Below are 24,232 nucleotides of genomic sequence, written 5' to 3'. Positions count from 1 at the left end.
GGCTTTAAGGTCCCTCCCATCCCAAACCATCTTATGGTTCTATGAAAAATAACCACTCCAGAAATGGGGTTCTACTTCTTATTCTGAAAGAAATGCAGCAATAAAGTCCCCTGAATGTGCCCTAATCTTGGCAAAGAGCAATAGTTCTGTCATAGCTTTTACCTCAAGTTTGTTGTGGGTTTTTTGAATGCTTTTAAGCTCCTTTAATAACACACAGCTGTCTGAGCTGGTTTGTATACTCTGGTCATCTGCTAAGATGTGATGATGAGGAAGGCAGACTGGGAGGGTAAATGTGCAACAGAAGGTTTGCAATAAGTGCTTCAACCTTTTTATTTTCCCACTAGAATTGAGAGGAAAATTGCAACAATATCATTGGAAAGCAAATCTCCCCAGAAGACTGTTGAAAATGGTACGTGTAGGGAATGTTACTGGTTTGTGGGGATGGTGGGACTGGGGGGTGGGTGTCTGGCCCTGGCTGAAGCTGCCAGGCAGCAGCAGGTTTCTCTTTGCTGCTGGGCAGACTGAAGTTCTTAATTATAATTGAGACAGGTAGCCAATAATTACAGATTTTGGGTCACTTCTTTTTGTAGTTGCAGGTCTCCAAAGATCTGACCACTGTTTTCAGTGATTCAGGGTTCGGGGAGGGGTCTGTAGGACAAAGACTGAGGGAGAAGTAGATCAGCATTCTCAGACTTTGTCAGAGCTTTAAAGGAAAGGTTGAGAGCTCTTAGCTGACTTCACAAATATTTCTGCCTTTGGATCAGACTTATAAAATGTGGGTGCTGAAAGATAAAAAATGTGGGTGTTGCCCAGGGAAGGGGAGAGAGCTGGGGAAGGGGCTGGAGCACCAGGAGAGGCTGAGGGAGCTGGGGGGGCTCATTCTGGAGAAAAGGAGGCTCAGGGGGGACCTTCTGGCTCTGCAACCCCCTGACAGGAGGGGGAAGCTGGGGGGGGGTCGGGCTCTGCTGCCAGGGAACAAGGGACAGGAGGAGAGGGAATGGCCCCAAGCTGTGCCAGGGGAGGTTTAAATTGGATATTTGGGAATATTTCTTCATGGAAAGGGTGGTCAGGCATTGGAAGAGGCTGCCCAGGGCAGTGGTGGAGTCACCATCCCTGGGAGTGTTAAAAAAACATCTGGATGTGGCCCTTGGGGACAGGGGTTAGTGGTGACCACAGTGGTGGTGCTGGGCTGGTGGTTGGACTCAATGATCTTAAAGGTCTTTCCAACCTCAGGGATTCCGTGGGTGTGTTAAACCCTGTTTTCAATGAAAATGGAGAATTGAATGCCTTTAGTTCAGTGACTGCTGGTTTTTGACCTCCCCAAATCTTCTCCCCCCAGGCGGCAGCTTGAACGGGCGGAAACAAGCCCAGGGCAGCGAGAACATGAACAGCAGCAAATGGAAATCCACCTTCTCCCCGATCTCTGACATCAACCTGACCAAAACCACGGACAGCCCCTTGCAGTCGGGCTCGGCCCTGAGCCAGAGCTCCCTGTTTGCCTTCCGGCCGCCCTCCGAGGAGAGCCTGGCCCTGGACGGGGCCAAGGCCGCGGCACACGCCAGGAAGGGCCTGGCCGTGCCCCCCGACGGGCTCAGCCCTGGCACCAACCCCTCCAACGGCTTCGCCTACAACGGGGGCCTCTCTGCCGAGCTGGGCCTGCACAACTTCATGGACGGTGCTTCCCTCCCACACAAGGCTCCGGACGGGGCCGCTCCCAACTGCTCCCTGGGATTCCCGTCCCAGCGGGGCAAGGACGTGGGATCCGTGTCGGACACGAACCTGTTCCTGAACAAGAGGCAGCTGGAAGGGCTGGGCAGCTCCAAGGGGGAAGAGCTGAGTCGCTCTGGGGCCAAGGGCAAAGAGCTCGGCGAGCTGGGCGGCCGCGCGGGGGGTTCCTCGGAGAAGAGCTCCCTGCAGCACAACGGGAAGGTCGGCAAGGGAAGGGACCGAGAGGTGGAGTTTAAAAACGGCCACAACCTTTTCATTTCTGCTGCTGTTTCGTCTGGTGGCCTTCTGAATGGTAAAAGCCTTTCTACTGCTGTTTCTTCAGCAGGCAACCCAGCATCTTCTGTTCCGACCCACCACCCCTTCCTCAACACTCTGACCACTGGATCGCAGTTCCCCCTTGGCCCCATGGCCTTGCAAGCAAACCTCAACTCGGTGACAAACTCCTCAGTATTGCAGTCCTTATTTAATTCCATGCCAGCTGCTGCCAGTCTGGTCCACGTGTCATCAGCTGCAACCAGACTGACTAACTCTCACACTATGGGGAACTTCTCTCCTGGGGTTACAGGTGGAACAGTTGGAGGTAGGCAGAACTCTTTCTCTGGTATAAGGCAGGGCCTAAAGGAAAGTCTGACACTGCCTCTCCAGGGGTGAAACCCTTTCATTTCTACAGGATGTGAAGCAGATGTGTCCCACATAAGCAGTCTCCTCTCTCTCTCTTGGAATTGCTAGGATGAGTTCAGTTCCCCACAGTGAAATCTCGTGAGCTTTGTCTGCTAGATGAGCTTGTTGTATCACCCCAATGAAACAATGCACCCAGACTTTGTGATTGCTGATGTTTGCTTGTTCAGATGTGTCTGTGTTGGAACCAACTTAGGTCTGACTGCAGGTAACAGATTTCACTGGTCGTGGTACCGAGTTAAGGATCTCTAACTTGTGAACTTGAGTAAAGGTTGGGATTAGGCCTGGAATGGATTTAGCATGATCCAGGAGGAGCAGAACATCAGAGGAGATGGTGTTGGGAGTTTCATAGCAGTTCTGGCTCTTGAATGGACACGAAGAGCATTTCTTGGCCAGGAAGGGCAGTGCCATATGCACCTTGCACTTCTGGGATTCTGCACAGGCTTGGCTTCTGTGGCCCACACTGGGGACAAGCTGGCAGGACTAGAAGATAGGCTGGACCTGCCATTTCTCAGTGTCCAGGGCAGTTTTTCTTACCTGTCCATAATCACTCAGGCACCATGTCGGGAAATCCTAACTCTGCCATCTCTCAGCACGTAGATTTGCTGCAGCTCCAGCTCCCCTCTGCTGCCCTGTAAGCGGGGGAGCAGGAGGGTGGGGAGGGAAGAGCAGCACTTTGAGTCTCCAGATAAACCGACTCTAAAGACCACGTAATCTCATCCCAACCCTGCCTCTGTGCTATAGAACTGACAGTTCTTGGGGCTGACCATTTCCCCTCGTGGCATTTAGAGGTTGGCAGTAGGAAAGGTAAGTGCACTCTTTTGTACCTCCCGGCCTGCACCATTATCTCCCATTGCTTGCTGCCTTCTCACGCTGCATATTTTTGTATGGGGCTGGACTATTATAATTTTGCTTTTTTTTTTTTTTAATTTTGTTTTGCTTCTTTGTTTTGTTTCTCTTGTCACTTTGAGACTGTACCAAAGCCTGTCTGTTGAAGCTGAGTTTTTCTCTCCTGTTTGCAGGTATTTTTAACCACGCGGTGCCTTCTGCCTCCTCCTCTCATCAGTTTGGAGCCAGTTTCAGCAGCAGTGCTGTCTCTAGCAGCACAGTGCTAAGCTTAAACCCTCTGCAGGCTGTTGCCAGCACCTCATCCTCATCCTTCCCACCCTCTGCCTCTAATTTAGTAACATCTAGCGAGACTAGAGCCGCTCAGCCCCTCAGCAGGGCGCCCGTGCAGCCCGTTTTCCACCCCCCTCCTAACGTTTCCTTGCCTCCCCCTCCTCCTTTGCTCGCTTCTAACCCCGAGCCCGCGCTCCTGCAGAACCTGCCATCCCTCCCGGCTGGAGAAACATTCCTGCCCTCCTCCTCCTCCTCCTCCTCCTCCTCCTCCTGTGCTGCTTCTGTCCAGTCTAACGCTTCTTTGTCTCTCAAACTCGCCTCCCTCCAGCACAAACCCTCCCGCCCCTCCTTCACCGTGCACCACCCGGCCGTGCCGCAGCCCGGCGCTGCCATGTGGGTCACGCTGGGCGTGCAGCCCCCGCTGGCCTCGCACCTCCCGGCGGTGAAGCCGCGCTAAAGGGCCCGGCTCGAGCCGGCGGGGCTGCTCTGCAAGGTAAGGCCGGGCACGGACCCGCAGGGCTGGGCACAGAGGGCTCCATCCTGCACAGACAGGGCAGGGAGGGGTGGAGAGACCTCCCACATGGGGGAGAACTTCTAAAACGGGGGAAATCCTCTGAAGTGGGGCAAGAATCCACTAAATTGAGGGAAGAATCCCCTAATAGGAGGGAAGAATCCTCTAAAATGAGGGAAGAATCGTCTAAAACAGGGGAAGAAACATATAAAATGAGGCAAGAATCCCCCTAAAATGAGGCAAGAATCCCCTAAAATGGGAATAAGCGTCTATAGGGACGCTTCTTCCAGGGAAGAAACCTGGAACAGGGAAAGAATTCTCTAAAATGGGGATAAAACCTCTAAAATGGGAAAGAAGCCTCTAAAATGGGGAAGAAACCTCTAAAACGGGAGAAGAATCCTCTAAAACAGGGGAAGAAACATCTAAAATGGGGAAGAAATGTCCAAAACGGGAAGAATCTTCTAAGCTGGGAAGAATCCTCTAAAATGGGGAGAAAACCTCTAAAATGGGAGTAGAATCCTCTGAAACAGGGAGAAAAACCTTTAAAACAGAGGAAGAATCCCCTAAATTGGGAAGAAGCGTCTATAAAGGGAAGAAACCTGGAACAGGGAAAGAACTCTCTAAAATGGAGAGAAAATCTCTAAAATGGGAAGAATCCTGTAAAATGGGGAAGAATCCTCTAAAACGGGAGAAGAATCCTCTAAAACAGGGGAAGAAACATCTAAAATGGGGAAGAAATGTCCAAAATGGGAAGAAACTTCTACAATGGGAAGGATCCTCTAAAATGGGGAGAAAACCTCTAAACCAGGAAGAATTCTGTAAAATGGGGCAAGGATCCTCCAAAATTTGGGAAGAAACCTCTCAAATGGGGGAAAAAAAATCCTCTGAAGTGGGGCAAGAATCCTCTAAAACAGGAGAGAAATCTCTGAAACAGATGATGAATTCTCTAAAATGGGGGAAAGCCTCTAAAATGGGAAGAAATGTGTAAAACAGAGGAAGAATTATCTAATATGGGGAAAAAAACATTTTAAATGGGGGAAGAATCCTCTAAAATGTGGGAAGAACCCTCTAAACTGGGCCAAATCCATGTGAAATGTGGGAAGCAAGTCACCTGGTGGCAGAGGCTGGGGAGTGGCTGCTCTGTGCTCTGGGAGTCAGGATTTCTCGACAAGGAGAGCTCACAGGGGGAACTGCTCTGGCACTGTAGGATCATGGTCAGGATTGTTGGGATCACCTTGTGGAAGTGTTTATGTCTGAGGATCAGCAGGCAGGAGGAAATGTCTGGTTTTGATGTGGTTTTATGGAGTTGTGGGCAGTGGGGGTTGCCCTTCTGACCCTCCCACACAAGCTGGTCCCACACTTGTCCCGTGGTGCCACTTTGGGCCTGTCTGTGTGGTCTTGGTTTCACTGCCAGTCAACAGCAGCTGCTTGAAATAGTCCTCAAGTTCCCAATGTCCAGGTGTCAGGCTCTGGAGAGCAGATCCCCTGGGCTTGCAGTGCAGTCAGTGCCCCTGCCCTGCTGGAAACACAGAACGGGCAGCACAGGAGGGCTGGGAATGGCCTGGCACTGCCAGGGCTGCCAGGAACAGGCTCAGCAGATGCTCCATCTGTGTCCCAACCTCTGGGATGAGAACTCAGGGAATGCTCAGGGTGCTCCACACGGGGGCCGTAGGAGAGGAGGGTTCCATGGCCGTGTCCGTTTCTCCTGAAGCAGGTATTTGTCTCTAGAGCAACTCCAGAATAAACTGTACCACCACAGGGCTGGGGGCTGTGGTTCCTGACAATGTCTGGGGCATCCTGCTGTCAAACAACTCGTGCTTGCCAAGGGCCACCAGCCTGTCCGGCCCCGGGGTTGGCTCCGTGCTTTCCGTGTAGGTCTGTGCTGTTGTTGTGTCCACTGATCCCAAAGCTACAAACGTGGTTGAAAACACTCTTTGCTGCTTATAAAGATTACAATATACCTGAGAGATTCTTTGTGCATTGTGTATAAGTGTTTTCCTCACCAAATTGCTCCACAGGCACCACAAAGCCTCCCTGGGGTTTTGTGAGGCACGTAAGTATTCCCTGTCCTTCCCCCAGGAGAGGGAGGCCGAGGAAGGGCTTTGAGGACTGCGGGGCCTGTGTGGGGAGGGGAAGACCCTGAACAGAGACAAGATGGGGAAAAGTGAGGGGGGGCTGGTGAGGAGGGTCAGGTTTGGGGTTCTGTGCAGTGGGAACCCCTGGACATGAGGCCATGCTGGACTAGGCCGAGATTGTCCCAGTCACTAAAAATTCAGGATAATAGACAAGGCACAAAAATGGCTTATGGAGAAGAGTAGGTGGGTGACAAAGCTGGGCTGTGGAGCAGGGGAGCAGAACTGATGGCAGACTGGCTGTGATCCTGCTCCCTGTGACTCGAGCACAGGTCACGTGTCGGAGCAGTTCATTGGTTTTGGAGGGAATATCCATGGTCAGACCTTGCTGAACCAAGGCTGGCATCTGGAACTGGGGGCTAAAATAACCTTCTTTGCCTCTCTGCCCTGGAGCCAGGCTGGGAGAGCTGGGGGGGTTCACCTGGAGGAGAGAAGGCTCCAGGGAGAGCTGAGAGCCCCTTGCAGGGCCTAAAGGGGCTCCAGGAGAGCTGGAGAGGGACTGGGGACAAGGGATGGAAGGACAGGACAAGGGGAATGGCTTCCCAGTGCCAGAGGGCAGGGTGAGATGGGAGATTGGGAAGGAATTGTTGGCTGTGAGGGTGGGGAGGCCCTGGCACAGGTTGGTCAGAGAAGCTGTGGCTGCTCCATCCCTGGAAGTGTCCAAGGCCAGGCTGGATAGTGGGATAGTGGAAGGTGTCCAAGGCAGAGGGTTGAAACTGGGTGATCTTTAAGGTCCCTCTCAACTCAAACCAGCCTGGGATTCATAATTTCCCCCTCGTGGTATTAAAAAATTCAGAGCAGATGAAGGTGTGGCACAACCAGTGAAGTGCTGGGGGGGATCCTCTCCCCCACCACAGGTCAACCCTGTGGGACAGAGTTCAACACAGTCCCACTGGCAGCTCAAAAAACTGCCACTTGGAGGGGCCCTGTGTCTCTTGGGACATCCATCCTTGTCATCTAACTGGGATTGGGCCAAGAGCTGCTCCATCTTTGCTGGCTGAGGAGGCCTTGGAGCAGTGTAGAAATGTTTGACACATCTAACACACAGCAGATTTTGGTCTTTTATTTAGATGAGTCTCTTCCTCTCCTCCTGTTGTGCAGGTAACTAGGATTTCTACCTCAACCCAATGTGACCTATGCAAGGACAACGTGGACCAACTTCACTCGGCTTCCACTGAAAGGTGCTCACCTGGCCTGTGCAGGGGTTTCTACTCTCTTACTACTGGACAAAATAAAAACCATAAAAAGACCTAAACAACAGAGCAAACATTTACTGTGAATCTGAGTTAAAAAAAAAAAAGAAAAAAAAAAGGAAAAAAAAAAAGAAAAAGGCAAAAGAAACGCTTAAAGCTCCAGTTTGTATTGTTGATAGTTTAGATAAAGTATTTATCTTTTTTTAAAGTGAAAACAATTTTGACTTATTTTATTCCACCTAGACTCATAAACACAAGTTATTATTAAATTCTCTGAATACTAAAGGACTGGCACACCAGCAGAGATGTAAAGAGCCTCCTCGGTGCTATTTTGTCCGTCAGAACTGTGCCTCTAGTTTGAACCCTTGGTGCTGATTTGGAGGGTTGACCAATGCCAAACCCAGTTTTTGGGAAGGCCTACAGCTTATTTATTCCCCTGACTGTTCATATCCCAAAATCCACCTGGTTGGCAGCAGAGTGACAGAGGAAGGACTTCTCCTCCCTGGGGGTGATTTGGACTGAGCCAGGCGCTGCCAGCTGGGTGGGTTTGAGTTGTGTTCATGGCAAAGAGCTCCAGGGCACAGTTGGAACATGAGAATTCCAAGTGCTGCCCCTTTCAAACTCCTCCCCTGGGCCATGTGCTGGTGGCACTCAGGTCACTGTGAATTTTGGTAGCTAAGTCTGGTCGCTCCCTTTGGGCCTGTGAACAGGGTGTGTGATCACTGGTGTTGGTCCAGCCCTTTTCCCAGCCCTGGGAATTCTGAACGTTGTGCTTCTGTCCTGCTGCAGGTGGCAGATTTCCCCGGCTTGCTGGTTTTGTTCCAAGTGTTTTGTTGGTAGAGTTTTGATACTTGACTCTGAGCTGGCTTAGCCCTGTACATTTGTTGACCAAGTGCATTTTGCTTTTGTGTTCCTCTGCTTTCAGTAGGTCTTAACTGGTAGTTCACAAAAACACCCTGCTCTGTCTGGCTGTGCTGCCACTGTCCCATGGGGGCAGGGGGTTGTGTCGTGACTCGTGTACAGAAAGAGCCTCCAAAAGGCTGATTTTATGGAGATGTGATGGAAACTTAAGGATTTCCTATATTTTATTTCACTTTTAGGTTGTACAATGCACAGTGAACTTGTGAAAACTTATTTATTTGAGTGCACAAAGTGAGGGGAAGAGGAGGATTCCAGTAGGAATCAGGCTGGGCTGAGTTTACCTGGGCCAAGCACCACTAAAGGCAACTGCAGTGGAAGGGGGACTGTGATGGGAATGGCTGGAAAAAACACATTGAGGCTTTGGTAAACACCTCCCTGCTGGCCCTGGTGCTCTGAGGGGCAGCAGTGGCTGCTCTGTGTCCTTAAATCCCTCCTGGGGAGTCTCCCACCTCCAGCAGTCAGGCTTTGGCTGTGAGCACCCCATGGAGCATCCCGGGGTCACCAACAGCTGGATAACTCCTGCCTTGGGAGGAGGGGAGGTCCCTCTGCCCTCCTGGGCTCTCCTGCTGCCTGGATCCAGGAGCAGGGTTGGGAATGCTGTGTTCCAAGAGCAATCTTAGGAGAGATTTGGGACCAAGTGCAGTTATTTTGTTGATTCCTGAGCGTGTGTTCCACGGGCAGCCTTTGTGAGCAAACTGGGGATCTGACTTTGCTGCCTTATTCCCTGGGAAGGGATTGACAGCCCTGGGAACTGGGGACATTTGGGAACGTTTTCTGTGCCATGGGTGGGGCAGGACTGGGCAGTGGAGCTCCTGCTGAGGGACTGACAGGGCGGTGAAAGCCTGGGAAGGGCAGCAGAGCTCCGAGGGGAGAGTGAGGAACATCCAGTAGCTTCTAGTGGAAGCCAAACACAGTGTCCTGGAATCCAGGAGGACAATGTAACCCAGATGTTTTGCAGCTGGGAGTTGGGCAGCTCCAGCTTTTTTCCCAGCCCAGGGCAGAGTGCTGGGGCCTCTGGAGGCTTTAACTGAGTGATTAGTGGAGGGACAGCGGCCTTAATTAGCGACACCTCCCCCATTGTTTGTTCCTCCGGTGAGAGAAGAGGAAAGACAAGGAGAAGGTTTTCATCACCCTGATTCCATCAGCTCCCTGCCTGCAGAGGGACCAGGATATGGTGCTCCTTGGACCTGCTGTGCCCCCTTCACCCCAAAGCACAGAGATCAGCAGGAGAACTCTGCCCCCCATGTGTGCTGTGCAGGGAGAGCTCGGGGCGTTCCCGGGACACGTGTGGAGATGCTGCTGGAGAAGGAACCAGTCCAGAGTCCCTGCAGAACCCCCCGTGCTTTCCAGCACTGCTGTAACCCTGTATTGCCCTGGCACTCCTTGGGTGCTGAGCATGGACAGATCCTTGCTGTGGGAATGGCCCTCCCTGCCCTGATGTTCACAGCATTCCAGGAGCTGCTGTCTGGGAGCAGGATGGACATGGAGCAGTGGTGGCCTTGGCAGTGGCTCTTCACAGCTGGACTCTGTGATCTCAAAGCTCTTTTCCAACCTCAGTGATTCCATGATTCCACAACCCTGAGTTTGCCCTCTGCTCTCCAGTGGGTGCTGTGGGAAGGGCATCCCCCTGTCCCCCGGTGTCCCCTGTGCCAGGGGGCTGTGGATCAGCAGTGGAATGGGCAGCACAACCCCCTGGAGCTCAGCACAGGGTGTTACTGGGCCACTGCCAACCCCCCAGTGCCCTGAAGTTGGTGAGTCTCCAGAATCATCCAGGAAGGCCCAAGGAAAGCAGACCTGATTGACGTGTCTTGGGATGTGCTGGAAGGGGATCCAGCCTGGCTGAGCCTCAGCCTTCACCTACCTCTGCACCCCCCTGCTGCCATGGCAGTGCTGGGTCTGTCCTGGCAGCCCCTGATGGAATCTGGAGCTGCTCTGGCTTCACCAGGGTCTTCCCCCACACCCGGCACCTTCCCTGTGCCATGGACCTGGTCCTGATCCCCGGGATGTGCTTCCAGAGGGGGCCTGGAGACCTGGTGCCTGCAGAGCAGAGCTGAGGTGGGAAGCCAGGAGAGCAGGTTTTGATGTCTCAGTGCTGTGTGAGCTGGGAGATGTTGTAGCCAAGAGATTCCTGGTTTTGTCTTCCCCCTCCCTGATGTTTTATGGCTTTGCAAGTTCAACTCAGCATCCTGGAATCCTGAGTTGGAAGTGACCCACAGGGATCATCGAGTCCAAGCCCTGGCCAGCTTGTTTCTCCTCTGAAAACTGGGAAGAGCTTTTCCCTGGCTGAAGGAAGAGCTTTGAGCTGCTGGGATCTCATCCATGTGGCTCCAGGCCCACGACCCCCTGACCCCACTGTCCGAGCACTGAGCCCGAGCCTGAAACCTGTTTGCAATAATTGAAGATACTCTGGAGTGATCAAAGCCAAAAGAAAAGAATTCCTTCTGTGTTACCACATCCTGCCTGTGCTGGGTCCAGTCATTCCGGGGCTGTCACACACGTCCCCTCTCCTCCACACCACTGCTGCCAGCCAGGGGCTCGGCAGGAAGCTGAAATGCATCGTTGCCAGAAAAAAAAAATGGAACTTCCTGAGTGCTGTGCTGAGGAAAACCTGTCCCTGCTGCTCAATGTCAGCCTTGAGGAACAAGCTCTTCCTTTTTTGGGGATTTGCTACCTCTGGCTCACTGGTCCCAGTCCCCTGGGACCCCCCCCATTCCATCCTGGGAGGGTTCCAAAGGCACCTGGACTCGGGATCTGCTGCAGATCAGTCACTCAGCAGCAATCCTTCCACTATCCAGGGGTGTGGAGGCACCCACAGCTGGAATGCTGAGGGAGAGAGTGGGAAAACACTGCTGGAGGATGGAGAGGTTCGTGCTGCTGGATCCGAGCTGGTGTGTGGGATAACGGGGATATTGAGGTGTCCCACCATCACCTCGTGCTGCAAAGGAGGCTGTTGCCTTTAGGAAAAGTGTGGATCAGTCTGGACAAGCAGTGCTGGGAACATCTTCACCTCTCAGTGTGATGGATGCAGTAGGAGAGAGGAGCAGGGGAGCCGCAAATCCTCCCTGTGCGGGACATTCTGGGCTGGGCAGCAGCTCCAGCTGCTCCTTCTGTCAGCAGGAACTTGTGTCTCCCTGAGCAGACAGATCAGAAGGACTTTCTTGTGCTTCCATCTCATTTCCTTCCTTCCTGGTGGTGACAGCCCTTCATCTGTCAGTGCCTGGTTTGTGCTGCCCCTGCTCTGGGCTGGGTTTGGCCCCGGGCTCCGCCTGGGATGGGGAGCTGGATCCCCCTGTGCCAGGAATCCCTGTGGGATGGAGAGCTCGTAGGGTCTCCCTCTGTGATCCACAGTGGCTGAAGCCCCCAGGCAGGAGGGTTCCATCACTTGCTCATGAGCAGATCTGCTCATCACTTTTTGAATCTGGAGATTCCAAATCCCCAGGACTTGATGCCCAGCCTGGAGCTCTCCCAGCTCTGGGTCCCGCTCGGTTCAGGTGCTGAGTCTCTTCTTTCTTCAGTCAGGACTTGAGGAAGTAACTTGTGCAGTTGTACCCTGGCAGTACAGAGGTCTCCAGCTTGATCAGCTCTTCCATCACATCTGGAAACATCTGCACTCCAGAGCTGCTGGGCCTGGGCAGGGCTGGCTGGGGGGTGTCCCTGCCCTCACCCTGGGAGGGTTTCCTTCTGAGAGGTGTGTTGGGGACAGTTCTTTAACCTCCTTCTTTGAGGCTTGGACTGGGTGACCTTTAGAGGTCATTCCCAACCCAGCCTGTCCCGTGATTCCCTGTGCAGACAGATCTGGGATGGTCTCCTTGGCTTGGAAGGGGATGGGAGGAGGTGGAGCCAGACCTGCCTCCCCTGCTCCTGCAGAGCCACCCCAAGGGTGCTCCACACCACAGTGGATTCACTCCCTGTGCTCATCCTGTTCCATCTCATCCCAGCCTTCTCTTGGAAGAGCCTGGATCTTCCTGCACTGCTGGGCTGCCCCTGCCAGGGGAAGGTGGAATTTTCCTTTACTGTGGAATAATGAGCCATGGACAGGTGGCCTCCAGGGCCTGTGTGGTTTGGTTCCTGCTGGGACTGTGTGTTTAGAAAGCAGCATCTGCTCCCCTTTCCTGCTGTTTTTCCACTTGGAACGAGTCCAGGCAGAGGAAAAGCTGAGGGATTGGGTGACAGGGAGAGTCCCTGGGGTGCAGAGGGAACTCCTGGCTCTGGCTCAGGTGGGACACACACTCAGGGCCAGCAAGTGCTTCCAGCTCCCCAAGTTCCCCCAGAGCCCCCCCATGGGATCTGTGGGACCTGTGCCCTTGGGATGCTCCTGCTTCCCTGCCCTGCTCCTGCTTCCCTGCCCTGCTCCTGCCCATTGCTGGAGGAGATTCCCAGTGCTGGGAGTTTGTTCTCCAGCTGCTGATGGTGATTCCTGTCCTGGCCCTTCCTTCCCTCCTTGGCCGGGTCTGGAGCTGGTGCTGAGCTGGGAACAGGGGTCACTGTCCCCACGGAGCCAGTGGGTGCTGCTCATGGAATCCCTTGGGATTGGGTGCTTTGTCCTGGTGCTGATGCCAAGGTGGCTTTGGTTGGTCACGTCCTGCAGAACCCGTTTATTCTGGTGCTGAAACTCGCCCTTTCCCCGGGGGATTCTCCACGTTGGTTTTTCTTGGATAACTCCACCTTGGAGTTCTCCCAACTCCCGTGAGTGGCTGTGCTGGAAAATTCTGCTTTTGTTGTTGTTTTGCCTGAGCCAAAAGCACAGAGAGGAGTCAGGACTGGGAGCTCCAGGCTCTGGTGCCTCTGGAGCAGGGGAGGACGTTGGACAAGGCTGTGAACCCTCAATGTTGGAAAATCATTCTGGGGAGCAGAAACCAGACAGTGTTTTTGTGAACTATCTTTGCAGCACTGAGGAAAAACTCCCAGGAGTTGGAGTTTTGGGAGCACAGATGTGCAGTCGGTGAACGAGGATTTGAAGTTTTACTGGTTTTAAAGAGGTTTTTTTCCTTCCTTTTTTTTGCTCCATTTCTGTAGTTTGTGGATCAGGTTTTCACTAAAAGCTGGAGAACCAGTTTCAAAATGTTGTTGTGCCATATTTTATTTATCCTTATGCGTTATAAATATATAAATATCTATTTAGACTGAATATTGCATTAAAAGATGCTGTTTTTGAGAACTTCAGGGTTTAAACCCGAGACAAAAAAAAAATGGGAGATACTTCTGCAGTACTTTTGCTGTTTGGGACCTTCTTCCTGAAGAGACTCCCTAAGTTTTTTATGGTGTAAAAACAAAATCACACCCTGAAATTCCAAGCTGGGAGATGCTGACCCTGAAGTTCTCAGGTTTGTGGTCCTTTGGTTTTCTCAAGGTACATCTGGTTGCTTTTCTGGTGCAGTCAAATAATTTTTTAAAAGGTCTCATCTCTGGAGTTATTGAGGAACAGGTGGAATGGGTTGGTCCATCCTGCTTGGCTTTTTTAACCTATTAATCTTTGAAGTGATCGATTTTTTCCAATTAAAACCCAACTCTTTAGGTCTCTGTTCTACTTAAACTTTTTAGGAGTGAGAACCTGCCCTCGCTGAGTGGGACTTGGATGGGGAAAGCAGTAGAGGATGAGGTTGCTGTTGCTCAGGAATTGATTAGTAAACTTTTAACTACTAATAAAAGTCCATTTCCCAATGGATTTTTTGAAAAACCCATTTTCTTAGGACAGTGATATGGGATGTTTCCTAGTGAATAGGAATTAGTTTATATAATTTAGCCTATTAAACTGAATTATTTAAAATTCAAACTTCCCCTAATTTATCTTCTTTTTTTTGGATTTTTTTTAATTTTATTTTATTTTATACTGGTAAGTTGTCCTGTCATTCCTTTCATTCCTCCATAGAAATAGTGTGAATTCTGCTGTGTATATATGTATGTATAATATATATATTTCCACCCTGCCTTTCTAATTCTCCACAATGTAAGAGTTAGTTTTTGCTCCCCTCCCTCCACTTAATTTCTTGTGTCTCTCCCTTGATTTGTAATTGAAACAATGCTTTGAAGTTTTGTCTTTATATTAAAGTGTCTGTATTTTAATACACCGAGATCTTGTGGAGTTTCACTGGGTCAGAGGGGCCTGGAATTGGGGCCAGGAAATGGGATCTGGGGACCTGGTGGCATAGGAGGGACAGAGACCCCCTGACCTGGATCAGGGACCAGCTTCAGCTCTGAGGGCCTGGGGGGGCCTGGAGGCAGTTCTGGGCCCCTCAGGACAAGAGGGACATGGAGGGGCTGGAGCGTGTGCAGGGAAGGGAACGGAGCTGGGAAGGGGCTGGAACAGCAGGAGCAGCTGAGGGAGCTGGGGGGGCTCAGCCTGGAGAAAAGGAGGCTCAGGGGGGACCTTCTGGCTCTGCAACCCCCTGACAGGAGGGGGGAGCTGGGGGGGGTCGGGCTCTGCTGCCAGGGAACAAGGGACAGGAGGAGAGGGAACAGCCCCAAGTTGTGCCAGGAGAGGTTTAGATTGGATATTAGGGAATATTTCTCCACGGAAAATGTTGTAAAGCACTGGCCCAGGGCAGTGGTGGAGTCACCATCCCTGGGAGTGTTCAAACAATGTGTGGGTGTGGCCCTTGGGGTCAGTGGTGGCAGTGCTGGGACAGTTGGACTCGCTGAGGTCTTTCCAACCTAAATGATCCCATGATTCCCAACCCCTCCCAGTGACATTCCCGTTTAGCCAGCAGTGTCAGCAGTGGGATAAACCCACCATCAGCCAGGGGAGTTAATTCACTGCATGATTCTTAAACCAAGGACCAGCCCTGGATTCCCACAGCCCTTCCCAGCTCTTGGCTCTGCTGGGCCTGACCCAGCTCATCCCAAACATGTTTGTCACCGGAGCTGCCCCTCGGCTCCACCACCAACCATCAGCTGGACCAGGTGACCTTCAGAGGTCCCTTCTAACCCAAACTGTTCCATGAAGAATCCTCTCCAAATCCCATCGTGGAGCCACCCCCAGCTGGCTCCTGGAGAGGCATCTTCCCCCCATCCCTGCTCCTGCTCCAGGGGGAGGAGACCACCTGGACACCCCCTGGAGCTGCTGGTGCTCAGGTGAGAGCCCTGAAACCCCCCCTCCCTGCCAAGGCTCTGTGCCTTAGGACAGCTCTGAGCAGCACATGGATTAAACCAAGATTTATTGGCAACATACAACAGAGAAATGGCTCTGGGGGAGCCTGGACCCAGCTCTGACTGAAATACAAAACTCCAAGTGTGAAAAATGAACAATTGTCTATAAATCACCAGCAGTCGATGCAGATTTTGATGTGTCTACAAGTACCATCTCCCCTTAATGCTGAACCCCAGCCCGTGTGCCAGCCCTGCCCCAGTGTGGGTCTGAGCTCCTGGGCCCTGGAACTCTTCACAGCATTTGTTTTACATTCAGTTTAGAAATGTCACTGGTGCCTCTTGAGCAAGCGTCAGGGTTTGCTCTTGTGCCCAGAACAGCACCTGAAATGCCCCTTTCCTGCACAGTGCCAGTGGGGAAGGGTTGCCCAGTCCTGCTCCAGGACCAGGACACAGCTCTGAGTGCTAAAAAGGCCCCAAGCTTGGCAGAATTCCCGAGGTTTGGGTTAAACTGCACATGGAAGGATCCACTGATGCAGAGCTGAGCCTGGATGTGGCTGTTCTGCCCCTGGAGCTGGAGGGCAGGGGCTGTGGGATGGAGCTGGGGGGGAGCCCATGCTCATCCCAGCTCCAGTTATCCCACTGCCAAGCAGGAATCCTCCCATCCATCCTCTCCCCAGTGACCAGACCAGTCTCTTTTCACAGTAAAAGCTGCCATGCCCCCCCCTCCAGGCCAGGGGTGCCCCTGCACTGAGGGAAAGCAGAGCTGGTGAGGATTAAAATGCACTTCAAAGCCATCTGAGGACACCAATTCCCTCCAGCACAAGCTCCTGTGGGTTCCTGCTTTTAATCCCTCCTTGCCTGCTTCCCCTGGAGCTGCCATCTGTCTGCAAATGCCCCCTGGCTCCTGCTCCCTGCCCTGGCTCCTCCTGCAGGGTAGCTGCCCCTCAGCTCATTTTGGTGATTTTTGGAGCACCCAGATTGATTCAAGGGAAAGGGAGGATCTGGGGAAAGAAAAAGGGAAAAAATCTTGGCTTTCAGATTAAAAATAAAGCCTCAGTGACAGCTGTCCCTGCCCTGGCACCCAGCAGTGAGAGGTAAAGAGGGAAGGCCAGGCCACTAAAGCTCTTCTTTGGGCATTTATTCCCAGCCAAGGAGGAAAAGACCCACAACTTCCCTTCAAGTCCAGCTCAGAGGCTGCTCCACCCCCCCTGGAGGGGAACAACACCCAGAGCTGCAGCCCCCAAAGCTCAGGCCCCCTCCCTGTTCCTTCTGCCACCAACCCTCTGACAGTCTCACCTGAGACCCTCCCAGGGGCTTTTCCTGGGGTTTTTCCCGGGCTGGTCCCAGGGGAGCTGCTGTGACAGTGAGGAATGTGGGTGTCCTGCAGCCCTGGGTGTGGGGAGTGTCCTCCCTCCCTCCCTCCCTCCTCTCTGGGCAGTTTTCCTTCCTGCAGCCATGGCTGGTGGGGTGGGGATGTTGTTCCTAAACCCTTCTCCTTCCCAGAGCCCCAGGGAGGCAGCCTTGGTTCCCTGGCAGCCCTGGCACAGTGTTTGGTCTGTCCCTTTGGATGCTCCCGAAGGGGGGAGAGGCTGCAGCCCTGGCTCAGGGCCTGGAGGGTTCCTGCCCAGCTGAACTCACCCCCTGCAGCCCAAACCTGCAGCCAGAGGGAGCAGCTCCTGCCTTTGCCAACCTCTCCATCTGCCTTTCCTCCCTGGGAAGCTGGATTAGAGCTCAGCCCACAGCTCTGCAGAGGGGCAGGAGCCCACAGGGATCCCTCCCCGTCCCTGTTCCTGACTGTTCCCTTTGTTCCCTCGGCTGGGCTGGAGTGAAGGCTCCCTCCAGCCCCCAGGAATCACAACACCTGCCCAGGGAAGGGAGAAGAAAACCCCCAAAGGCAAGTGCCAGTGGCTGCCCAGAGCTGCTGCCTTGGCACAGGGGAGCAGATGGCTCCTGCCTGGCAGCTGGAGCTGTGGCTGAGCATTCCCAGTGTTACTGGGAGCATTCCCAGTCCTCCCTGCTCACCAGCTCAACCATCGGCCCCCAGAATGGCTCTGCAGGAGCAGGAGAGGGCAGGACAGGAGGGGGTTAACCCTGGAGCACAGAGATGTGATCACAGCATCCTCTTACAGCCCCAAGGGCTCCCTGGAGATTGAGGGAAGATCCCGAGCCAGGAAAGCTGCAGCTCCTTCAGGAGAGAGACAGGGAGGAGCAGGAGAAGGGCTGGAGCTCCAGCAGCTCCAGGCCCTGGAGGACATTGGGTGCTGGGAGCTCTGTCAGCCCCTGCCTCTGCTCACCCCAGGGGCCAGAGGGTTCTGCTCCCACCCCAAGGGAGCAGTTCAGCCTCCACAGCTGGGAAAGTGGGAATGTACAAGGAATTCCCTTTAAAAAAAAAGAATAAAAAATGATTTAGGTAATAAATAAGAGTCCCTTGGTCACTGTGGGGCTCTGCTGTCCTTCCCAGGGGTTGGGGTGGCCCTGGGGAGCCTGCTCAGGACTCAGGAGCCAGTTCAGCCCAGGTGAGGGAATTCCTGCTGGCGTTTTCCCAGCTGGAAACGGGCTTCCTCCGAGATCCCGTACTGCTCCAGGGGGTCCTGCAGGAGAGCACAGGGAGGCAGCAGTGAGAAGCAGATAAAGGGGTGCAGGAAGTCCAGCAGCCCCTGGGAGGACACAGGACACAGCAGGTGACCAGGGGCTGTGGGCACAGGGAGTCACCGGAGCAGGGATGCTCCGAGGGGCCTGGCAGGGTGGGAGCAGCATCTCCACCCACAGGTCTGGCCAGGGCTGGGGGCGAACTTCCCAGAGACCTGCTGGGAGTCCAGGCAGGCCTGTCCAGCTCCAATCCTTGGCCCCCCAGCAAGGCAGTGTGTGTGTCCGAGGCCCGAGCGAGCACAGGAAGGTGCTCAGGTCCAGCCTGGAGCCCACGGCTCCCCATGGAACCTGGGATCTCCTTCCAGATCAAACAGCCTGTGCAGGACTGGCAGCAACACCCACAGTCCCCAGCTCCTGTCCAAACCCATCAGTCACCACCTGACCCCGAGGGCCTCACTCACCTTCCCTGTCATCTTCTGGATCTCATTCCGGTAGAAGATCAGGCTCCTCCTCAGGAACTCGTAGCTGCAAGACAGGAGCAGACCCTGCTGAGCACGGGAGGATGTGGGCAAGTTTCAGATGCTATTTAGGGCTGGGGGAAGCTGGTTTGGGAGGAGACAAGCCCTGTGCTCCCGGGTTCCCCCCAGGCTGATCCTGGAGCTCCCGGCACAGCCTCACTCCGATGGCTCTTCCCACCTGGCTCGTTTGAGGGCCTCGACCCACTCCTGGCACTGCTCCTCACTGGCACACTCGAAGCAGTATTTTCTCTCTGGCTCCTCGATGAAACCTGCCAGGAACAAGGAAAAAGCTCAAGGGGAGCAGCCCATGCTCCCCTGCCAGGCTCAATTAGCACCTCTGTTAATGAGGATGAGCTGGGAACGAGTTGGGAACCCCAGCCCTGGACCCTCTCCTGTTCCCTCCCTGCTCTGGCTGCCCTGGAGCAGCTGCCTGGGACATTTGTCAGCTTCCAGCAGCCAAAGACCTCGGGAAGAGCAACTTCCCAAATGGGAGCAATTGAATTGAAGCAGATCTGGGACTGGAACTCCCTGAGGCTCCTTGGGAGGGATTTAAATCAAAGGGAAAAACAGCCCTGAGGAAGGGCCTGGGATGCAGGCACAGAGCAGCCCCTGAGGAGTTGAACTGCACTGGGAGAGGGCCCTGAGCTGCCTTTGCTGGAGGCTTTTGGGAATGTGGTGCCGTGCAAATCCCTGTGCAACTCCAGTCCTGTACAGGACAGAACCAGGAATCTCAGCAATCCCTGAGCCCAGAGCTCTGCCCTGCACAGACCCTCGGGGGTCAGGCTGCACCAAGCGTGGCACAGCCCCAGCCCCACATGGTTGCTGGGGGGTTTAACCCTTCCCTCCCTCGGGAATCCTCCCCACAGGCAGCCCCAAACCCCAAACCCCCAGACTCAGCAGGACTGGTGTGCTGGGGCTGCTCGGGGGCCCTGTGGGGCAGGGGGAGCACCAGGAGGAGACACAGCTGTGCCCTGCAGCCAGGCCAAGAGATACAGGGACGGCCTTGGAGGAACATCCTGTTGTTGTCAGCACGTGTGGGATGAGAGGCCCTCCCGGGGGACACGGATGCAGCTGGAGCCGCGGTATCGCCACAAGGACACGGACGGGGCAGGAGCAGGGGCTGGAGCAGCCCCTGGAGGCTTTATCTGAGCCCACTCGGGGGGTTGGACAAAAGGCAGCAGCACAGCAGAGATCTGTCACAAAACTCCCCCCAGGAGGGATTTCTGGCTGCTCTGCACATGCAGCCGAGCAAAGCCCCCACTGCTCCAGCCGAGGAGGATCCCTGGAATGGCCCTGTGCTCAGAAGGGCATGTGGCACAGGGAGGAACAGCTGGCAGCTGAGGGATAGAACCATGGAATTGCTAAGGTTGGAAAAGATCTTTAAGATCATCAAGTCCAACCATCAACTCAGCACCACTGTGTGCACCACAAAACCACGTCCTCAGGTGCCACATTCACACGGGTTTTGGACATTTCCAGGGATGGTGGCTCCACCACTGCCCTGGGCAGCCTGAACACCCTTTCCAGGAAGAAATTTTCCCTAATATTCCACCTAAACCTCCCCTGGCACAACTTGAGGCTGTTTCCTCATTTCCTGGGAGAAGAGACCAAACCCCACTTGAGGGGCACTGACCCCACAGAGGAGGGCAGGGCTGAGCTGACCCCACTGCCACCAGAGCAGCAGGAACTGAGCAGCAAAACACCTCCTTTCCCTCTGCCCCAGGGGAAAGGCCCAGGGATGGTGCCCAGGCAGCACTCACTGATGGAGAAGACGTTCTCCTCCTCTTTGGTGATCCTGCAGTGCTCCAGCAGCAGAGCTCCAATGGGCTGGAAAACACATGGAGAGAGGGTTTAACCCACAGTGCCCCCAGCACTGAACCCACAGCCTCTCCCTGGAGCCTTTTAGGCAAGTTTGACACCCTGGTGCTACTCTGCAATGATTTGGTCTGACTGCAGGATGTTCCACAACCCTTTAATCCTGCTGCTGTGCCTCCAGTGCTGGTCTCCCTTGCAGCACTTTGCTTGTGTTAATTAGGTGTTAATCACCTCCACCGGCTCAGAGTCAGCCTGGCCTTCACTGCTCATTTCTGGGGTGTGAAGGCAGCAAAGAACTTCCTTGCCCAGTAACTGAGACACAACTGAACTGTTCCTGGGACACACAACAAGCCCCCCTGTGCCGGGGCAGGGCTGGAGGGGGATGTGGGGAGCTGGAACAGCTCCGGAGGGACACACAGACACCGGAGGGACACACAGACACCGTGCTGAGCAGGGACAGGGGGTGACATGGCCTGGAACAGGAGCAACCCCCTGGGAATTCTTGTCCAAGGGACACACCGTGAGAGATGCAAATCAGGAAGCAGGGAAGGGCCTGGAAACCTCCTTTACTGAGCATTCCATGGGACATTTGGGCTGGAAGGACCTCAGAGCCCATCCAGTCCCACCCCTGCCATGGGCAGGGACACTTCCCACCAGCCCAGGGTGCTCCTTTGATCCAGCCTGGCCTTGGACACTCCCAGGGATGGGGCAGCCACAGCTGCTCTGGGAACTCCATCCCAGCTCCTCCTCACCCTCCCAGGGAAGAATTCCTTCCCAATCTCCCATCCCTCCCTGCCCCTGTCAGTGGAAGCCATTCCCTGTGTCCCAGGGCCCTCTCCAGCTCTCCTGCAGCCCTGCTGAGCTGATGAAAGGACAGGTGGACACTCTGTCCCAGCACGTTCTCCCAGCCCACACAACCACTCCACAGGAAAAAGAAGGAAGAGGGACAGAAGCAAACCCCACCCAGGAGCACATTCCATACCTCGGCCTCGTCTGTCCTGAAGTAGAAGAGAAAGTTCACCACGAGCTTCACCAGGCGCTTCTTCAGCACTGCAAGGACAGTTCAATTAAATTAAAATAAAATAAAACAAAATAAAACAAAAATAGAAATAAAAAACAAAATAAAAATAAAACAGAAATAGAAATAAAAATAAAATAAAAACAAATAAAGAATAAAAACAAAATAAAAAATTAAAATTAAAAAAATATATAAATAAAACCAAAATAAAAATAAAATAAAAAATAAAAGTAAAGTAAAAATAGAAAATTATAATATAAAATAAAAATAAAAAAGAAAATAAAAATAGAAAATATAAAATAAAAAATAGAAATAAGACTAGAAATAAAAATAAAATTAAAATAAAATAAAAATTAAAAATAAAAAAAAAAAATAAAAATAAAAATAAAGAAAAAGGAAGTGCTGAGGCAGCTGGGACAGAGAGGGGGCAGAGGGAAGCCCCTTCCAGCCCTGCCAGTGCCCAGCATGGCACAGATCCCATCAACCATTGGCACACCCTGCACCCACCCTGAGGCTGCTCCTGCAAACAGGAGCCTCAGGGTGACAAAGTCATGAACAGCCTCAGGGTGACAAAGTCATGAACAGCCTCAGGGTGACAAAGTCATGAACAGCTTCTCCAGCGGCTCCAGGGCAGGCAGAGCCCACTGACACGGCCTGGGAGAGCTCCAAATCCCTGGGAGAGCCCCAAATCCCTGGGAGAGCCCCAAATCCCTGGGAGAGCCCCAAATCCCAGGAGCCCCAGCACAGATGTCACCTCTGAGGGACAAACTCCAGCAGATCCTGGGGGAAGGAAGGCCCAGGACAAAGGAGGGTCTTCCCACTCCAGTGCTGGTCTGAGAGGGAATTTGCTGGGAGATTCCAGGGAAGAGCCTCTCCAGGCCTCGCTGTCCCCAGTACATCCCATTGCCCCAGCCCAGCCCCAGAACCTCCCTCCAGTCCCACACTGGATCCCACCACCTGTGCTCTACAGCCCTCCCAGTAAGCCCCAGTGCTGCCCACCCAACACAGCCAGTCCTAACCCCCCAGTTCCTGCCCAGTTCTCCCAGACCTTCACCCACTTTCCCAGCCTGGATTCTCCAGTACCCCCAGTCCTCCTGCCCAGGGCACACAGTTCTCCCAGTCCCTCCTCACCCAGTACTCCAAGTGCTGTCCTGATTATCCAGTACCTCCAGTCCTGCACCCCCAGGCCACCCAGTTCTCCCTGTCCCTCTCCTCCAGTCCAGCCCTGTCCCCCACAACCCCACAACTGAGGTGGTCTGGGGGGTCTTGAAGGGATCTGGGGAGGTTCTGATTCTCCAGTGGGGGATCCCCAGGTACCCCCACTCCTGCCCCACCTCCACCTGCCCCCCCGCTCCAATCCTGCCAGTTCTCCCAGTCCTACCCTGGTCCTACTGGCAGTTTCCCAGTCCTGATTCCCCAGTACCCTCAATCCTGCCTCTCCAGGACACCCAGTTCTCCCAGTACCTCTCCACCCAGTGCTCCCAATCCTTCCCATGTCCAGCCTCCACTTTCCCAGCCCTAATCCTCCAGTGCCTCCAATCCTGCCCACCCAACATAGTCCTAACCCCAGTTCCTGCCCAGTTCTCCCAGTCCTGCCCTGCTCCTACTCCCAGTTTCCCAGATTCTCCAGCACCCCCAAAGCGTCCAGTTCTCCCAGTTCCTCTCCAGCCCCATCCCTCAGCAACTCCAGCCCGGATTCTCCAGCTGGGGACCCCCAGTCCTGCTCCTCTTTCACCTGCCCATCCCAATCCTGCCAGTTCTCCCAGTCCTGCCCTGGTCCTACCCCCAGTTTCCCACTCGTGATTCTCCAGTACCCCCAGTGCTGCCCACCCAGCACAGTCCAACCCCTCTCCCCACCCAGTGCTTCCCAGTCCTCCCAGTCTGTTCCCAGTCCCCCCAGTGCTGCCCACCCAACCCAGCCAGTCCTAACCCCAGTTCCTGCCCAGTTCTCCCAGTCCTGCCCTGCTCCTACTCCTAGTTTCCCTGTCCTGATTCCCCAGTACCCCCAATCCTGCCCACCCAACACAGTCCATCCTGTCCCCCCTCCCAGCTCTCCCAGTCCTGACCTGGTCATATCCCCACTTTCCCAGTCACAATTCTCCAATCCTCCCAGTCCTGCCCACCCAACACAGCCAATCCGAACTCCCCCTCCTCACTCCCAGTACTCTCAGTCCCGCCCTGACCCTAATCCCAGTTTCCCAGTCCATTCCCAATCCCCCCAGTCCTGCCCACCCAACACAGCCACTCCTATCCCCGCTCCCCGTCCCCAGTTCCTGCCCTGCTCCTGCCCCCAGTTTCCCAGCCCGGATTCCCCGGTACCCCCCACACCACCCAGCTCTCCGGGCGCTCTCCCCGATTCCGCAGCCGGGCGCTCACCGCTGCCCTTCCTGGGCACGCTCATGCGGATCTCGGCCGCCTTCTCGGCGGGCTGCCGGGACAGGGACAGCAGCTCGCGCTCGTTGTAGCGCATGGCCGGACCCTCGGCCCCGGCCCGCCGATCCCGCTGTTCCTTCCGATCCCGCTGTTCCTTCCGATCCCGCTGTTCCTTCCGATCCCGCCGATCCCGCTGTTCCTTCCGATCCCGCCGATCCCGCTGTTCCTTCCGATCCCGCTGATCCCAGTGCTCCCGCCGCTCCCGCCGCTCCCGCTGTTCTCTCCGATCCCGCCGATCCCAGTGTTCCCAGTGTTCCCGCCGCTCCTGCCGATCCCGCTGTTCTCTCCGATCCCGCCGATCCCAGTGTTCCCAGTGTTCCCGCCGCTCCTGCCGATCCCGCTGTTCTCTCCGATCCCGCCGATCCCAGTGTTCCCAGTGTTCCCGCCGCTCCTGCCGATCCCGCTGTTCTCTCCGGTCCCGCCGATCCCAGCGTTCCCGCTGTTCCCGGAGTTCCCGGAAGGGCCCGGGCGGTGCCCGGGAAGCGCTCGCG

General features: G+C 54.4%; 2 protein-coding genes across 7 annotated transcripts in view; one reads left to right on the top strand and one right to left on the bottom strand.

Moving 5' to 3' along the window:
- Positions 1-14,347, top strand: part of DOT1L (DOT1 like histone lysine methyltransferase) — a 78,530-nt gene extending 64,183 nt beyond the window's left edge. For 3 of the 6 annotated variants that reach the window (XM_064637520.1, XM_064637519.1, XM_064637522.1), the window contains exons 26-29: positions 345-409; positions 1,340-2,308; positions 3,429-4,018; positions 7,270-14,347. In XM_064637520.1, the coding sequence (XP_064493590.1) occupies positions 345-409; positions 1,340-2,308; positions 3,429-3,982 (1,588 nt within the window). In that variant the 3' untranslated portion in view covers positions 3,983-4,018; positions 7,270-14,347. The remainder of the gene's footprint in view (positions 1-344; positions 410-1,339; positions 2,309-3,428; positions 4,019-7,269) is intronic. The other 3 variants (XM_064637521.1, XM_064637524.1, XM_064637523.1) reach the window with 3 other exon arrangements.
- Positions 14,348-15,419: 1,072 nt separating this feature from the next.
- On the bottom strand, positions 15,420-24,225 carry PLEKHJ1 (pleckstrin homology domain containing J1). The gene is made up of 6 exons (XM_064637537.1): positions 23,685-24,225; positions 21,273-21,340; positions 20,236-20,302; positions 18,654-18,744; positions 18,419-18,482; positions 15,420-17,959 (listed from the first exon to the last, which is right to left on the bottom strand). The coding sequence occupies exons 1-6, from the start codon at positions 23,776-23,778 to the stop codon at positions 17,876-17,878; spliced, it is 468 nt and encodes a 155-aa protein (XP_064493607.1). The 5' UTR covers positions 23,779-24,225; the 3' UTR covers positions 15,420-17,875.
- Positions 24,226-24,232: the final 7 nt, after the last annotated feature.

The sequence above is a fragment of the Pseudopipra pipra genome, chromosome 27 (assembly GCF_036250125.1).
Source record: "Pseudopipra pipra isolate bDixPip1 chromosome 27, bDixPip1.hap1, whole genome shotgun sequence".
Lineage (NCBI taxonomy): Eukaryota > Metazoa > Chordata > Aves > Passeriformes > Pipridae > Pseudopipra > Pseudopipra pipra.
Note: the sequence above shows the minus strand (reverse complement) of the source record. Positions and strands in the feature narration are given on the sequence as shown.

What these genes read in the sequence shown, in the direction of transcription:
- PLEKHJ1 (XM_064637537.1), bottom strand. Translation starts at nt 23,778, where the DNA reads ATGCGCTACAACGAGCGCGAGCTGCTGTCCCTGTCCCGGCAGCCCGCC. An exon ending in CGTGCCCAGGAAGGGCAGCG is followed by an intron (nt 21,341 to 23,684) that starts GTGAGCGCCCGG and finishes CTGTCCTTGCAG; the next exon opens with TGCTGAAGAAGCGCCTGGTG. An exon ending in GAGGCCCTCAAACGAGCCAG is followed by an intron (nt 18,483 to 18,653) that starts GTGGGAAGAGCC and finishes CCTGTCTTGCAG; the next exon opens with CTACGAGTTCCTGAGGAGGA.